We start from the raw sequence: 17,035 nt of genomic DNA, 5'->3' as shown, positions 1-17,035 counted from the left end.
ATGTATTCTTTCGGTTTGACCCTAATATGTCAACCTGAAGCCTGAGTTGGTACGTTAGCAAAAACATGGTGTACGCCATGTGCTTCACTGCAGTATTCTCCTTACAGGCTTTTAAAGACAGCGGAGTTGCTCTGCAGTTTTGATTGTGTGTAGTAGGAGATCGTGCTACTACATGCTACTGTTGTACCGATTTAATACACGTTAGCACTTGACCAACTAGTACAGCGATTAGTCTCGTTTGTGTAGATGAGTTGAAATCTTCTTGTCAAAATCTAGTCCTGCCTAGGCGGGGGATTGGACGGAATATAAAGAATGAATATATAAAGAATTAATAATTCCTCCTCCGCCCCCCCACCCTTACAGATTTACTGGTAATTGCTCAGTTACGTGGGTCGCTGTAAGAGAAACATGTGCTAGGTTTCTTGCGTGCGGCAGTCTCCAGGAGTCATCCTGCTTGTGGAAGATGGTACTTTAACATTCACAAGACACACACTCTCACATCCTGGCTGCCGGGCTGAGCTGGAAAATCAGCTACAGCGGTACAGAAAGAACCGGGGAGGACTGTGCTATCAAAGTGCACCTTCCGTAATCATGGGGAAGGGGGCCCTACTTTTATTAAAGAAGGGTCACACACCACACTCACCCAAAAACTTCCTTAGCTCTGCAGTCCTGTCTGTGGGTAAGACCGGGTGGGCAGCTGGGGGGAAGAGGAGGGACCCCAAAAGCATCTGCAACAGCCACATGCTTGGCAGCCAGGAGTGCCCACCTACGTCTGAACATGCAGCACAAGCTGCTGCTTGAGTCTTGGTAGCTAGTGTGTGACCATAATGTCCTCTAAAAGGAAAGGTCAGGGCACTTACGCCCTGCCTGGGGAACGTTACAGATTTGACCAGGATTTTACACTAGTTACGTAGATATCTAACTGTACAACTAGAAGATAGTGAGCAGCAATTATCAGCAAACCTGATCTGTGGTAAGCTAATAGCCTTGACATGGGATTGGAAATCAAGTGAAGAATTAGACTAGGGGCTTTTAGAAGATCTAATCTTAACGTAATTTTTGTTCTGTTAAATGTAAAAAAAAAAAAAATTAGATCCCTCCTCAGTTTTGCCTTTCATGGCTCTTAAGAAGTGGTGAAGATTTAATGTGGGACAGAGATGTCAAATTTAACTCTTCTCCTAAGCAGGAGGTCACATTTTCAGCTACTGTTTCTGTCATGTTGGAGGGTGGCACAGGGTTCCTTGCTTTAGACCTGCTCTTCCCTGTCGCCCCTTCTGCTGCAGGGATGTTTGGTTGTGGCCCCGATGGAGGGCTTGTGCTTTATTTTGCTTCTCAAATGAAAATGAGATTTGAGAAAAATGTTTAAGACATGAAATATTCACACATCATCGGAGGAAAAAGTATTTTTATGTTATTGTACTCATTGTGTTTTTCCTTGTCTCTGTCTCATTTTTCAGTCGTGCCAAGCTGACCTTGTGAAGGACAACGGCCACAAGTATTTCCTTTCAGTTTTGGCAGATCCTTATATGCCAGTAAGGACAAGTCATCTTTATTCAGACTCTTCTAGCATTTGCTTAGCTTGTCTTAGCTTATCTGTCGCTGTTCTGATGCAGTTGGTGCTAACGTAGGACTGCCTCCCACCTCCATCTCCTGTGACACCCACTGCTCTACTGGAGAGAGACATTGCTGAGCTGTGGAGTCAGTGACCAGGGGAGTTAAAAATGGTCCTGCCAGGTTGCGTGATAGAGACAGCCAAACCAAACAAGACTTTGCAAACTTGTTTGAAGTTATATAGGCGCATGTTACGCAGTGGTGACGATGGGAGCTGGGGGCTCCTGGGGGCTGGGTGCAGAGGCAGCCTAATTGCGCTGTAACTTACATAATTCCCTCTGCAAAAGTTTTTTTTTGTGGCTTCCTGTAAATAGGTATTTGTATGCCTCCTCCGGAGCAATATACGGAGGTTGGTTGGGAGGATCGTATTGGCAGTCTGATGAAGTGTCTCAGGTGTAACTAGTGACAGGACTGGATGACAAGAAAATTCTAGCTTTCTTTCCCTTCTCTTGTTCTTCTGATGTGATACAAACTGCACTTAGAATAATCTTGTGTTTCAGAAAGCATGGGATATAGTTGTTCTCTGACCTGTTTTCTAGATAACTATTAGTTGTCTGTTGCTTTAAGGCTGAACACAGGACAATGACTGCTTTTATCCTGGCTGTAATTGTTAACAACTACAACACTGGACAGGTGAGTCCTAACATCCTTTTTCCTTTCATTCTCTCCTACCTCTTCTCTGCATTGTGCCTTCACTTTGATAAAAGTGTCCTGGCTTGCATTAAAGCACAACCCTGAACTGGAAAACTGAAATTGAAGATTGCTTTACGTTATTTTTGTGTGGATTAAAAGAAAAATTGACCTGGAGGTGTGACAAACACATTATGTACCTGGCACCTGGAAGTGGAGGTTAAGGACACAAGTCACTCGACAACTACCCCTCCAGGCAGCACACTGACATGCTATTAAAGAAATAGTGCCTAGTTCCTGTCAAGTGGAAACTTGATGGCTGTGATAAAGTTCTTGGGAAGGGTATGTGGAATGAGCCATAAACCTTGGGGCTCTGACAGGTGCAAGGAGTATTTCCAATGAGGAAAAAACAGGCTTTATGCATTACAGGAAGTGTTTCTAATGCTCAACTATTTAACTAGCTATAACAGCATGTAGTTGACCTTCCCTTCATGCTGCTTCCAAATGGTATTTTATAACAAAATCAGTATATAACCACCGAATAATTATTTTCTCTTGATTTCCTGTCTATTTCAGAAATAATCTTCTTTTTTGATGATGAGGTGGGAAGCTGTCATCCAAAATAAATTGCATTGATTTGTGTTTTAGGAAGCTTGCCTTCAAGGAAACCTGATTGCTATTTGCCTGGAGCAGTTAAATGATCCGCATCCTCTTCTGCGTCAGTGGGTGGCCATTTGTTTAGGACGTATTTGGCAGAACTTTGACTCAGCCAGGTGGTGTGGTGTGAGAGACAGCGCTCATGAAAAGCTCTACAGTCTCCTCTCGGATCCAATTCCAGAGGTAAAAATTCAACTTTTTAAATAAACGTCAGTTGAATTGTCAGAATTCTGGCAGAGGGCTACAGAAATACTTAAAAAACCCAAGGCCTTCAAGAGCTTTATGATTGTGTCTGGTTCAGAGAAAGATCTTATTGCTGTTTCTTCAAGGTGGTGCAAATCATCCAAGCCCTGCAAGAGAAGTAACCAAAGAAATGCAGGGGGGGAGTTCATACAGCCTGAAAGCCCTGGAATCTTGGCACCGGAGTTAGCAAAAACCATGGGTTTTGCTTACTTGTACATCAGAAGCTTGTTAAAAATGTGGTCCCAAAACGCAGCGTGTGTTGCAAAAAACCCTCTGGTCTTTTTGGCCGAGTATGAAAACTGTTCTCCTCCTGGTGTGTGTGAAAATACATCTTTAATTGAATGTGTTTTACCTTTGTGACAAACTCGCCAAGAGAGAAGCGATTCTTGTGCAGAGCCTGACTATGATTGACAGAGCCTGTCAGACCCCAGTGAAATTACATCGCATGTGGGAGAAGTAAGCCTGGAGATAAACACCATTGCTAACGTGCAGTGATTAAAGATTAGATTCCCCTTTACATTCAGTCTTTCTGTCCTGCATCCTCCACCTCCTTTCTCTGGCCCCATCTTTCCCCCATTTTATAGGCAGCGTTTGTGCGGAGGTCGGGTTGACTGTCCTTACGGCACACCCGCACCTCTCTCTGAGAAGCCAGAGTGAGCGTTTCTGCTTTGTGAAGCACATCCTGCAGTTGCTGATTGCACCATATCCCCACCATTTGCAGTCTCTGCCAAGGCAAGCTGTAAGATTACCAAGCCATCTGATCCCTCTGTTCTTTGTGTGATCTGGCAAAGTTTACCCTGATTTGAGCTGCTGTCTTTCCTCCTTTTCTTTTTTCCATCGTTTTCTACCTTTCTGTAAGCCCTTATCTGAAGACTGTAGTTCAGCACTCTTATTGAAGAGATTCACACCCCAACAGTAACTCCCTGTGTACCTTATTCCTGTTAATTAATATTCTAGGCAACATCAACTGGAAAAATCACCCATGGGAAGGTTATCGAGTATTCTGGGAAATTAAATATACTCCTGCATGTGTGAATACTTAAAACTCAGTGCTTTGCTGAATCTGTTTTGGTTTTTACTCTCCATGGGCTTCTGTTTAGCCCTCACTATTTACCTGACACAGTAGTCTAGGTTTCCAGAGATGCCATTTGTGGGGATAAAATATCCCACTGGCAAACTTCGGGCTGGAAACAAGAGGAAAATAATAATGAATGTTTGTGTCTCTCAGGTTCGCTGTGCTGCAGTCTTTGCACTGGGAACATTTGTGGGCAACTCAGCTGAACGGACCGATCACTCCACCACCATCGATCACAATGTAGCCATGATGTTGGCCCAGCTCATCAATGATGGGAGCCCCATGGTTAGAAAGGTACGGAAAGGCTGGTGGTACGGAAGTTTGGTGGATTCCTGCTGATGAGTTCTGCGCTATGCCTAATCAGAGCATGCGTTATTTAATAGACTTTTCAATGAATTTGACTCATTTGGAAGTATCTGTTTCATCATGAAGTCTTTTAACTTCAGTTCCTGCTGAGAAGCACCACGCACGCGTGACACCAGTGGAAACAGCAGCTCAACCTACTGCTGTGGCTGAAGACTCAGCACTGAGCCTTACGCTGCACGCTCAGGGTGGTCACACGCAGTAGCGTTCTGGGATGCTGTTTTATCCACTTGCCCTTTTTCAATGCACTTATTACAACATTTCATTTACTCTGCAAAATAAGGAGCCTACTGACAGGAATAATACAAGTAAGGTGTAGTATGTCATTGTGTCCAGGTGTTGACAAGATTGTTGTTCAGATCAAGAAGTTTCTGCTGTTTAACACTGGACCTCTGACTTAGCTCGTGTATTCCACTAAGCAAATGTCTGAAATAGGAATAACAATCTTAGGATTTTGTGGGAATTTTTATATCCTGTTTTTTTAATTTAAAGAGAATGCGAAGGCAGGGATAAGGAAGGAGAGCAATTACACTGAAGTCTTTTTCAGGTGCACAAAACACCGAGAATTCTTGCTGGGCTACTCTTCTACTAATGCTCTTCTGTTGATTACTGTTTTGACTGCAAAATTTTACATTACAGGATCTCAGATTTTAAATGAAATAGTAATGTGTTGCTAGAAACATGGAGTATGTGGCAGTCCTAGGGGAGGAAGAGGAGAGGGAGTAAGAGTGCTGTGGAGAGAACATGAGCTCTGTTCAGTAAAAAGATCTTGCTGCTTCTAGAAACCACAAGGACGGATGACAGACAAAGTAGTTCTTCAGGTTTTGGAGAATTACAATTTCTGATGCGCCATTGTACATCAATAATACATTAAGTAGGTTTTGACATTCTGGATTGTTCTTGATGGGTGTACTTAGGTGTCCTAATGCTTGTGTTTACTTAACTGGAACATCAATACCCTGACAGTTGTCACCAACGTTGTGAGGATTAATTTTTGTTGTCTCGTTCCAGCATTTAATCAGTTTAATTCAAGAGAGAAATGCATGTCGCACTATATGCTCTTTGAGATTCATAAATCTCTCTTTTGGAGATTAGTCCCCTGAACAGAGAACAGCAACCAAAGCAGCTCTCTACCTCTCCTGTTTGCTGTTTCCAAGTGCCTAGCAAGTGGTACCTAATTGAGGGCCTGAACTTCACCTTCTCTACCCTCCCCACCCCGGTAATTCAGGTTGTCAAGTTGCAGCTATGAGAATGAACGGACTGATGATCCTGTGCAGGTAGGCAGCACCGTCCTCATGTTAGCTGCTGACTTTACGGGTCAGTATGAGACTGTGCAGTTCAGCGTAGGATTCAAACACCTGGGATCTTTGTAGAAGAGCTGAGCCATGTCCCCAAGGGCCTCTTGTCAGATTCTGTTTCCTTCAGCTCAGAGCAAATGTAGGACAGGCTGTAGGACGAGAGCTCTGCTCTGTGTGTATGTGTGCAGCACAGGGAGAGGGTTAGGCTGTGCCATGGAGGGCTGAGGACACCGATCCTCGGCACAGCTCATTGCTGCTCTGCAGAAAACACACGCTTCTCATGGGCGAGACTGCTGCACACACCGGAGCAGAGGGAGCTGGGTGCTAGTCGCCAGTTTAGTACTTTCTGTGACACTGCATCAGTTTGACAATATTGGGCAGAATCAAAGAGTAGCGGGAGCCTGTTCAGGTATAAAAGACTTGTGAAGAATTAGATTTGAGACAGAGTGTTCTGCCTTTCTTCAGTTCATCCCTGTGAAGTGAAGGGAAAGTTATTAGTCTGGATGGCCACCCAATAGTATCACCAACAATGACCATATTGTTCTGTGTTTCCCTTTGATCCATTGTCTCTGACCTATGTAACCATGAAATACCTGTTTCTTCTACTTTTTCCGTAGGAGCTGGTGGTGGCTTTAAGTCACCTGGTGGTTCAGTATGAGAGCAATTTCTGCACCGTTGCCTTGCAGTTCATGGAAGAAGAGAAGAATTACCCTCTCCCTTCTCCAGCTGCCACAGGTAGGGGTTTTGTGTTTGTGTGGGCAGGAAACGTATAGCCTTGAAAGCGCTTGGGAACTTTTATTTAAGGAGTTTGCCCAACACGATGAAATTCTTGCTGGTGGTGATTTATCAAACAGCACAGTTGCTACAAAGTTGAGTGACATGGGTAGCTCTAATGTCTGTTTAGCACGATAATATATTGCACTGCAGAAATGCATCCTCTGCTGAGCCTCCATCTAAAACACAGTTACAGCTCACCAGCAAGTTGTAGAGACTGAACACCCTGTCAAATTCAAAGGGATTCCCTTCAGGTCAAGATTGAAGTATATTTGTCAAGGCGGTACACAGGCTTACCAGCCTTTTTTTTTTCCCCTCAAATTATACCTGAAACTTCAGTGTCATGTTGGCCTAATGAGAAACCTCACCACAGAACAATGAACCAACCGTACTCTCTGCTACTGTAAAGCGCCAGACAAGGAGCAGCGAAGAACTTTATGCTCTGGGCCTATGGTCCCATCCTTTTTGTTGTGTCTATCACTTTATGTGAGGAATGAAAAGCCCTAGTGAAATTGTTGTTAACCTCACGTTTTCTTTAGACATTAAGTACATTGGAAATCTTGAAGGATAATGGGACTGTTGCAACGGAAGCTTGGAGACAAGAGCATATGCTGTCCCTGCAATGAGTAGTTTAATCTCCCTATTGTCTGAATAACTAAATCATATTGGAAAATAAGCTTCTCCACATTTGTCCTTTTTGCTGCAGGAAATAAACATTACATGCAGTTTATATAGTGCTTTTCCTTATCCAAAAGAATCCTGAAGTATTTATAAGTAGGATGCACTGAATGCGTTGGCCCTACCACCATAATGCAGCCACCTCTATACTGAAATAAAATAGCTATTCTGAAGCCGTGGTACTGTGTGTATATTCAGGAATAAAAATGAGAAAGTTTGGGAAATTATAAGTGTCCAGGTCATGGCTGAAATATGAGTTGAAACCAGGCCTGAAATTTGGTCAGGAAACCAGAATTTTCATAACTCTTTCTAATGAGAAAATTTACCGGATTTTTAATGAGCAGAAGCAGACAGAAGCCTGCAAATGCTGCCTACTAAATGGCATCTGCTGTAGCAGCGTGTCCTAGCACAATGTCTGGGCAGTGGCCCAGCATTGACCTGGAGAGAAGAGTCATCGTGCCTCTCTGGGTAGTCTGCAGGCACTGGCGAGGCTCGGCTCACCTGGTTTTATTGGATGTAACAAAATCACAGCCTAAACAGCAGAGGCGCATGGTCCTTGCTGATTGTGTGCAAGGGGATCCTTTGTCGTAACTCATTCTGTTTTAGCCTAAGGGGCAACGACTAAGTTCTGTTCATATTGGTAGTATTTTAGTTATGTATTTGCTGGGAAATAATCAAAAGGCTATGATCGCTTTGGTTTGCATCCACAGAGGGTGGGAGTTTGACACCAGTGCGAGATGGTCCATGTACACCGAGGCTGCGGTCCGTCAGCTCTTATGGGAACATCCGAGCAGTTACTACAGCTAGGAACCTGAACAAGTCCTTGCAGAACCTCAGCCTGAATGAAGAATGTAAGAGACATTTCAAAATTCTTTCGTTTTTCTTTGCCTCTTCTTCCCCCCCCTTCTCCTGCAAGCTAGGAAATGCAATGTGCAAAACAACATGAGCTGAAACTAACATTTTAGCCCAGATTATCCAGCTGCCAGCTCCAAGGGCTTAGATGAGAAGCCCCCTCATAATTAGTTTCAATTTTCTGGTCATTAGTATTGATTTTTCTGAGTGTTTGGGGACTAAAAAGGTGCCTTCCAACTTCCTAACATACATGGATTTTTAACTGAGTCATTTCTGACCCCTTGATGCTTACTCTGTGTTTAAACATTCAGTGTTTAAAAGGGGACGTTGTGGATTTGCCCTCACCGTCATTGAGTGTTGTAGGATTTAGAAAAGGGCTGTTACCTGGGTAAAAATTATTCTCTCACCAGTTCGTGTTTCGGCATCTGCCCCCTTTGGTTTTTTTGGCAGCTGGAAGCTCTGTTGCATTTTCTCCTGGGAATCTCAGCACCAGCAGCAGCGCCAGCAGCACCTTGGGCAGCCCTGAGAATGAAGAGTATATCCTGTCATTTGAGACTATTGACAAGATGAGACGAGTCAGCTCTTACTCTTCTCTGAATTCACTAATAGGTGAGTAAAGGCTCTCCTACCCTTCCTTTGGTGTTGCCTTTCTTCACATGCTTGCACTAGCTTTTGTGGAAAGTTTGGATCTTAGCTCCTGCTAGAGCTTAATCCAACAAAATTTCTCATAATGCTAGAAATCCTACTCTTGTGTTTGGTTAGGCTACATGCAGAGCAGAGTCCCTCCTGCTCTGGTGGAGGGACTGGAAATGAGAGCTGTTGGCTCCAGCTGTATGCTTCACTGCGATAGACAGCAGTCCTGTTAGGAATTTGAGCACAAAAATGTAGCGTATACAGGAATTTCACATCCATTGCAGTTTCATTGGCTAGAGAATGAAAGCGAGGACTCCCTGTCCCATGGACACAGCAGCTGGGCACACTGGCCCTAACTGCTTCCCCTGGTTATTCTTCATGTGGCTTGTATTTCTATGCAGCACAGCCACTTTGTGTTACTCATCCACAGAAGCCTTACCTAGCTAATTTCCTATGCAGGTTTATATGTGCGTTGTTGGAATAGGGCATAAAAAAGAAGAAATCCCAGGCTGTGTCTTAAAAGCAAAAAGACTGAGTATTTCATAGAAATCCGCATTTGTGCAAAAAGTTCCATGGCTGATCCCACTGCCTCCAATCCCCTCTCCACTATTTCCTCCCGAATAAGCAGCTGTAACATCAGTAACAGCACTGAACTTTTTAACACCACTCAACAGTCCCTTTCTCTCCCGGTGTCTGACTATCTGGGTAATGTACGGAACTTGGCAGAGCAAAGTGCTATAGCACAGAAGGAAAGTAAATTTTACTTGTATTTATGCAGTGCATGGCTGATTTGCATGTAATGGATTATTTGCATTTCTTTTATCGAACAAAACTGGAATGTTTGTATTAAGCTAGTTCAACTCGGTTGTTTTTCAAGTAACTTTCCCAGTCATGTCTGATTGCTACAATAGCATTGCTTTAAACTAGCTGTAGTTTTTCAAACAATCTAAACCGTTTTGGGATGATAACACAGGCGACATGCAGAAGGACCTGGCTTTTGGAACGGCCTCCTTCCAGGGAGCAGGGGAGGCAGCATGCAGCAGAGAAATGCTGGGGGGAGTCTGTGTATTTTCTTTGAAATCAGTATATGTGCGCATATTTTTCTAGCCTTCAAAAATCAGTGAAAAAAGAGTGGTATAACTCAGAGAGGAGTCCACCTGGGTGGTAGACTTGTCTTGGATGAAGAAACTTTTTGCTCTACTCAGTATTTTCTGGAAGAAGTAATGGTGATTTGGCTGTCCTGAGTTGAAACATTCTGGGATTGTAATTCTTGAGCCCCTGTGGCAGTTTAAAACCATGTGTTCATTAGAAACTTGATAAATTAATTTGCTTTTGATTGTAGGTAATGAAATTGGATCTTCTGAAGCATGCCAGGAACGTTAGGAAATTTCTCTCCATCTTAAGCTAGAACTTGAGTTTTCCTCATTTCCACTGGTGCAAACTGGTGTCTGCTTGATGGCTTGTGCGTGTCTCACAAGAGCTTTACAGCACAGTTGGGAAAAAATCTAGAAATGAGCTGGAGATGAGTGAGGGAGACCTAGAAAAACAAAAAGAGCAGTTCTCCAAAGCCTCCCTCATTCCTATTCAATCGGAAGAGCTCATATCCAGCTGGAAACGACGGAGCTTATAGAAGTGTTTAAAATTCATAACTCACACAGAATCCCATTACCTTCAGCATTTGCCTGCTGAAAGCCAGGCTTTTTTCATTTCTACTGAAGAATCACCATCTTCCAGCCTGCTCTCTCCTGTTCCCCAAGGAAAGAGTTTTCAAAATGCCGTCAGCTCCAGTCACCCTCAGTAGTGCTGCGGCTGCTGCACGGCCAGCCCGGGCTCAGGTTAACCTCTTTCTTTAAAGAGTTTTAGTGTGCAATAAAATACTGCTATACTGGTAGCAAGAGTGGGGTAACTCACAGGGGAGTCCACCTGGGTGACAGACTTGTCTTGACTGAAAAAATGTTTTACTCTACTCTCTGTCTTTTGGAAGAAGTAATGGTGATTTGGCTCTGCAGTAATGACGCTGCCAAGTATTTGAGACAGGCAGAGCAGTAAAAAGGATGTTTTGGACACACGGGTAGAATCAAACCAAAGCAGAAACCTAGTCTGTAATAATAAAAGTAGAAATTTTCAACCACAGTTTAATTCTGTGTTCTGTACTCTGCACTCCCTAGGTTGATTCACTGATGTTCAGGGCTTTCTTCCCCTCTTGTGATTTTAGGAACGTGGTGCTAGAGGGATTATTCTGGATCGGTCTATCCGCTTTACTGACATTGCAGCATCATACGATGTACTTGTTCCCATAAACTTGAGGAAAACCTCTCCATTCCTTCTTGTGCCATTTTACAAACAGCTTCCTAGCTAACTATAGGCCAAATGCCCCCATGTAGTGCCCTCCCCAAATGCAACATGTACTTTTAGTCTAGGTGTGCTGTTTTCTGGCAGACTGTTCCTTGGCCAGACAGTCCTGCCAGCAGAAGAGACATTCATTTCTGGCCCGCATTTTCAAGCTGGCAAGAGGCAGTTTTTGGTTAGTCAACAAAGACATCAGTTTGGATGGGAAGCTAAGCCTTGCTACTTTTTCCATACAACCAGTCATTAATCTTGGTGTCCTGGAAATTTTTTGTTTGGTTTAGTTTTAAGATAGGAAAAGGGGAGGAATTAAGATGGGGGTTTTGCATACCTTGAGGCTGATTATTCATATCCAAACTGCATGATTAAAGTCTTTGTCCTGCAGAGAGCATCGCTTGAAAGATTATATTAAGGAGTGATCAGAGAAGGAGGAAAATAAATCTTGGAGCGATGAAATAAGGGGAATAGTTCTCTTTTCCAGCAGGAGAGACTGGGGACAGAAAACGATTTGCCATGTCACAGGATCCGTTCTGAAGAGCTACCTTGAAGTAACACTTACAGCGGGAGGTTACTGCAGTGAGGATGGGGAAAGTGAGATATGTAGGTGGACAGCGAGCCGCAGCAAATAAGAGAATGAGTGTTGGGACAGGTAGAGCCTCCTTCTCTATCACTAGGCGGTATATTTAAATGCACAGTCACAATGAGAAGTAACTGGTCAACCAGCAGTATTTATAAATAGTAACTTGCATAGTAGCAAAATACAGGGATCTGAGTGGTTTTTGGAAATGGAAGCTTGATGTAGAGGTTTCCTGTCAGTTCATACTATTTACCCAACATTATGGAAGTGAGATGGAGGAGCCTAATGCAGTGGCCAGGGGCAATACTGCATAGCTCCGTAAGCCAGAAACCAGTTTGTGTGGTACTGCTGAGGCAGTGGGGAAGCCAGGATGGGGAGAGAAGTGTCAGTGTGTGACAGCTGGGAGCAGAGCAACATGGTTGGTTTTTTTGGTTTTATTTTTCCCCCCTGACATGCCATTACTTGCCCTGGCCTCATTCACGTTCTCCATGGAAAAGATAAGGCGATGTGGCATGGGCTGGTCGTCGTGGGCTGCTTTCATGTTGGCTATGATTCCCCTGGTCCAGGGGAAGTACCTGCTCTGAGGGAACATACTTCTTCCTAATGAGCTGCTTCTGGTTTCTGTTGAAACGTTAAAAAGCTCGTGCTTTGCCATTTGAATCGCCGTCAGGGGTTGGAGTGTGCAGGAACCTCTTTGCACGGCCCCATGCAAAGAGACCAGCTTGCAGACTGTCAGGTCTGTGCAAGAAACGCTGATTTGCTGTTCCTCTAAGGAACAGGCTGCCATCCACATTTGTCGAAGTAGAGTTCAGAGAGCGATCAGGATTTCAGATGTTCTCTTCATCTGAGTAGCTCTCACAGGACCTTCTGTGTCACTCAAGGGAAGAGGAAAGTCTTGTGGGATACACACTTACAAAGCAGGTGGGATTAGCCTTGATGGGAAGCAGATACCCGAGTCCTCAGGTACCGTTCAGTCTGAAATATTTCAGCTGTATGTTTCATCGAGTGCCAGTCCGAAACTTGCCTTTCCCTGCAGGCGGGATGTGCAGGCACAGGAGCTGTCTCCGGGCCAAGGTGTGCAGCAGCGCCGGTTCAGCTATTGGTCAGTTTTTGCTGCTGTGTTGGGTGGGGAGTGGACTGCACCTTCTTCTGGAGACCAAGGCTTAAAATCACTGCAGTGATTTTTACAGGGGATTAGAAGGAAACCCTGTCAAAGCCTGGCAAAACAAAAAGAATAAATAAAAACATTAGCGTTCATTTTTACATCCAGCGTGGTTCTAACCTTCGCGTACTCGGTGACCTGGCTGCAGGACCTCAGCCAGGTCCCTTCCTCAGGGCCATCGCATGATGCGTGCTGTTAAATTGAACTAAGAGTTATGCGTATGCAAAGAAAATCAAAGTCGTCAGTAAAGGCAGGCAATTTATTTTTGACATTCTTAGCAAAGAGGAATCGTTTTGTAAACGTAAATCTATACTGCAAGGTCCATTTAACTGGCTTTGAATCAGTCTGACTAATTACAGAGCTGTCTGCTTAGATTAACACCACGTCCCCCTTGCTCGGCTCTTTGTTTGCATCTCATGGATATTTTTTGCATTTTAGTCCATTACATGAAATCAAGCTGCTGTTCCTCCTGCCACCTCTGCTGCCTTCCATTATCCCACTGACTCCCGTGCTCAGGTTTTTACAAGGAGCTATGTCAGATGTGTCACTCGATTGAATCAGTGCAATGAACAACACTAACATGGGCGGGGGGAGGATGGCAGAAGAAGGGACCAGTCCTTCGAGCACCAGCTCTGAGCCTGAGATGCCTTTGTAGAAATTCCCTCTGTTCTTTTTTCAAAGGCTGCCGAGTGAATGAGGAATTGCACTGGCGCAGTTCTGTTTTAAATTTGTTTTTTCATGACGCTTAGATGTATAAAAAATGTCGTTGCGTTTTTTCATCGTGACTGCGTCATGAGTGAGGTGGTTATCAGAGACACTGGAAAAACTGATGGGCACCCTCTCGCTCTCCCTTTCTCTCCCTTTCCTTTTACTGTCTTTCAAAGGATTTAAAAGAAATCAAGCCGTCAGATTTCCCATTGGTCCTTATGTAACTTCTATCACAGGACCAAATGTAGGAGGCAAAGCTCTGAGCAGAGCTCAGATGACACTACCTGGCTAGCTGCTTCAGTGGCTGGGGCTTTTTTTTCCTCCCACAGCTTGTAGCACTTTGTCTCTCTCCCTGTCTTGCTCTTTCTCCTTCCCTCTCCACTTTCTCTCTCCCTGGTAGTAGAAGCTTCCAGGATGAACATGGCAATTGCAAAGATAAAACCTAAATGGTCAGAAGCCTGGAGAAGACAGACAAGCATTGTATCACCATCCTTTATGGTTGGGAGGCCTAACCCTCTTCTGAGCGGAGACTTACTTTATTGTGGATTGACATTTTCTTTATTTTCAACACGGACACAAGAGCTTCTGAAAAAGACAATGACTTTTGCCTATTATGACCAAAGACAAAACCCGAACTTGGGTCTGCACCGTTCTAAGTTGGTTCTGCTCAATTCACGCACGCCGTGCTCACGCATTCCTTGATTTCATACACTTTGAGCTCTGTCCTCAGCTGGCATAAACCAAATGTGCCAGATCAGTGCCCTTTGACTCTACTGTATCTTGACAGTTATTGCTTTCTTGGATTATCAACTTCTTCATTTTTCCTAGGTGGATTTAACATTGTTGTATCTTTGTCAGGCCCTGTATCTTATCTGTCTTGGAAAGGTTAGGATTGGCTGTAGGAGTCTCTTGTATAGGTAGTCCCCAGCAGATGGGCAGCACTGTCCAAGTGGTGCTGTCATAAATATTTGTGAGATTTCTGCGTGAAACTCTGTAAGTAGACGCCACTTGGAAAATCCTTTGGATGTCAACTGAGTAAGAGACCCTTTTCATTGCTGGTCAAATGAGAGGATGGAGTTAGGTTACTGCCTTTGCACTTTGCAGAATGCTTTCTCGCGTGCTGGGGAATTTTTCTGGCAGAAGAAAGATTCCCTTGGCTAATGCAGACAAGTATATGAAGTGCAGCACGCATACTCCTGAAGCTTATTACCATGCGCTACTTGCCTTCTTCAGCCAAAGTTCAAAACTGGACTGTCCAAGTCTATTTTCTGTTGGTTTGAGTATCAGGTTTAGCAGCTATGCAAGGTGAGAAGCTGCTTGTTGACCAAGGAACCCTTTCTTCCTAACTTAACACTTTATATTTAGATGCCTCCAGAAACATGAAAGGAAATGCAGTAACAGCTTGATCTGTCATTTACCATTGATTGTGACTCATCCGAAATCCCTATTTTAGTTCCTTTTTTTGTTAGTGCAACCACTTTAATATTGTCCAAATGGCTCAACTCCCAAATGACGGTGTTACAACTATCAGACATTGTGAGGGTTAGAAGAAAGAATAACAAATTAAAGATTCGCCTAAAAGCAGCAAAATAAAATGTTCACAGAATTTTGTCAGTTGTTGCAAATGCTTATTAATTTGTTTTGTACTTTGAATCTGTCAGTCTCTTCTGCTGAAATACCAAACAGCAGATATTCTCATTAAATAACAAATTGGCAATTGAGGAATTGATACAAATGTCGATAGGAAAGACTGAGTTAGACTTACTGCTTCTTAAAGGTACAGGTCCTAAAGCTTCATTTTTAACATTTAGATGTTTAGTAAACTTGTAGAATATATAAAACTCTGAACATTCAAGCTGAGTATTAATGCTTAAAACAGCAATAAAAATAACCATAAAAATATAAGCCAGTAACTGTGGTTTTATACTGTTCAGTATTTTAGCTCAGGAACTCCAAAGACGTTAGCTGGTCTTCCATTTGGCCTTTTCAGATTATTTGCTTTAGGAGCCTAGAAAACTAGCAGTTTGACTGAAGCTTATTTAGGTAGTCTTTAATTTATTTTTCTTTCTCCCACGTTCATTTTACAAGCCCTTGCAGAGTTCACAAAGAAAGACAAAATGGAGACAAAATGCCCACATAGGGTGTTTTTGAGCTCTTCTCTTGATGTTTTCTTAGATGTCATTGTGATGTTTGGAGTTCTAATGAATTTTCTCACATAAGATCAAAGAGTTTGAGTTGATGGATTGTCATGTGCTGTGGGGCTTTGTTTTTTGTTTTGTTTTTTATTATTTTAGGTGTGAGTTTCAACAGTGTTTATACCCAGATTTGGAGAGTACTCCTTCACCTAGCTGCCGACCCCTATCCTGATGTCTCCGACTTGGCTATGAAAGTTCTCAACAGTATTGCCTACAAGGTATGCCTTTCTGTGTTCGTGTGTGTCTGTGAGGCTTTTGTATGTTAATTTTTTTTTCACGCTTAGGCAAACCATAGGTAGATGGAACTGAATAGGTCCACTGGCGGGCTCTGGTAAGTGGTCCTAGTTCAGTCTGGATCTATTGCAGAAGGAGCTTTTAATGTTTCAAAATTATAAACACTCATATCAACTCTTGATCAGGTAAAATAAATAAATGGGGGAGGGCCTGGGATTGTTTTAGGATATAAATTAGGTACAGACCTTAGACAGTAGGTCCTGTTTAGAAGTCTACTTATCTAGATCAGCCCCTGGGAGAAATCTTAAATATACTTCATTAAATTATCCGTTTGCAAACTGATTTAGATTATGCAAGTGGGACTGGCCTGCAGACTGAAGCCACAACGGCTCTCCAATCCAGGTGAACTAGTACATGTGAGTCAGCATGCAGACACCCCTGCCACTACTCACCTCTTCAACCCAGGCCTAATCCGCCTAAACCACCATCCTCATCACATTTCATCCTCCAAGGGTGACAAGATGTCCCTGGAGGCTGCCATCACTGCTGATTCAGAATTGCCAGCTTAGGGAGCTGTAGAAGCACCCTCACCTTCCACCTGAAACGAAGCACCAGGCCACCCCAGAACATCTTCTCACCAACTGCCTTCCCCCTTCTGCCCTGGCCGGTGGTGTCAGAAAGCTGTCTGAACGCAGTCCCGCCCACGTGCTTTCTAGTTGCTCTAGCATCAAGACCATGAGCCATTGCAATGCAAGATGACGTCTCTTACTGATGATTTCCAGTAAATAATCCTAAATCTTCAGACTTACCGGTTTCTAAGCTAAAGTTGCAGTAAGAGATGCCAGCATTGTGCACTACCATTTTAATGCCTTAGAGGTTTCTTGCTTTTAAATCTGATTTTCTATTGAGAAAATAGTTACTTATTTGAACTCTTTTATTTAAGTATACATATCAGTGAGTGGTTTAAGTCTGGAGTTTGGGATGGAAAATTACTTTGAC

General features: G+C 43.4%; 1 protein-coding gene across 2 annotated transcripts in view; it reads left to right on the top strand.

The window, feature by feature from the left end:
- Positions 1 to 17,035, top strand: part of RPTOR (regulatory associated protein of MTOR complex 1) — a 162,663-nt gene that overhangs the window by 102,445 nt on the left and 43,183 nt on the right. For both annotated transcript variants that reach the window (XM_076354136.1, XM_076354135.1), the window contains exons 14-21: positions 1,458 to 1,532; positions 2,179 to 2,244; positions 2,890 to 3,081; positions 4,370 to 4,510; positions 6,495 to 6,612; positions 8,040 to 8,180; positions 8,632 to 8,790; positions 15,902 to 16,020. In XM_076354136.1, coding sequence (XP_076210251.1) covers positions 1,458 to 1,532; positions 2,179 to 2,244; positions 2,890 to 3,081; positions 4,370 to 4,510; positions 6,495 to 6,612; positions 8,040 to 8,180; positions 8,632 to 8,790; positions 15,902 to 16,020 — 1,011 coding nt within the window. The remainder of the gene's footprint in view (positions 1 to 1,457; positions 1,533 to 2,178; positions 2,245 to 2,889; positions 3,082 to 4,369; positions 4,511 to 6,494; positions 6,613 to 8,039; positions 8,181 to 8,631; positions 8,791 to 15,901; positions 16,021 to 17,035) is intronic.

Source organism: Aptenodytes patagonicus, chromosome 16 (assembly GCF_965638725.1).
Source record: "Aptenodytes patagonicus chromosome 16, bAptPat1.pri.cur, whole genome shotgun sequence".
Taxonomy (NCBI): domain Eukaryota; kingdom Metazoa; phylum Chordata; class Aves; order Sphenisciformes; family Spheniscidae; genus Aptenodytes; species Aptenodytes patagonicus.
Note: the sequence above shows the minus strand (reverse complement) of the source record. Positions and strands in the feature narration are given on the sequence as shown.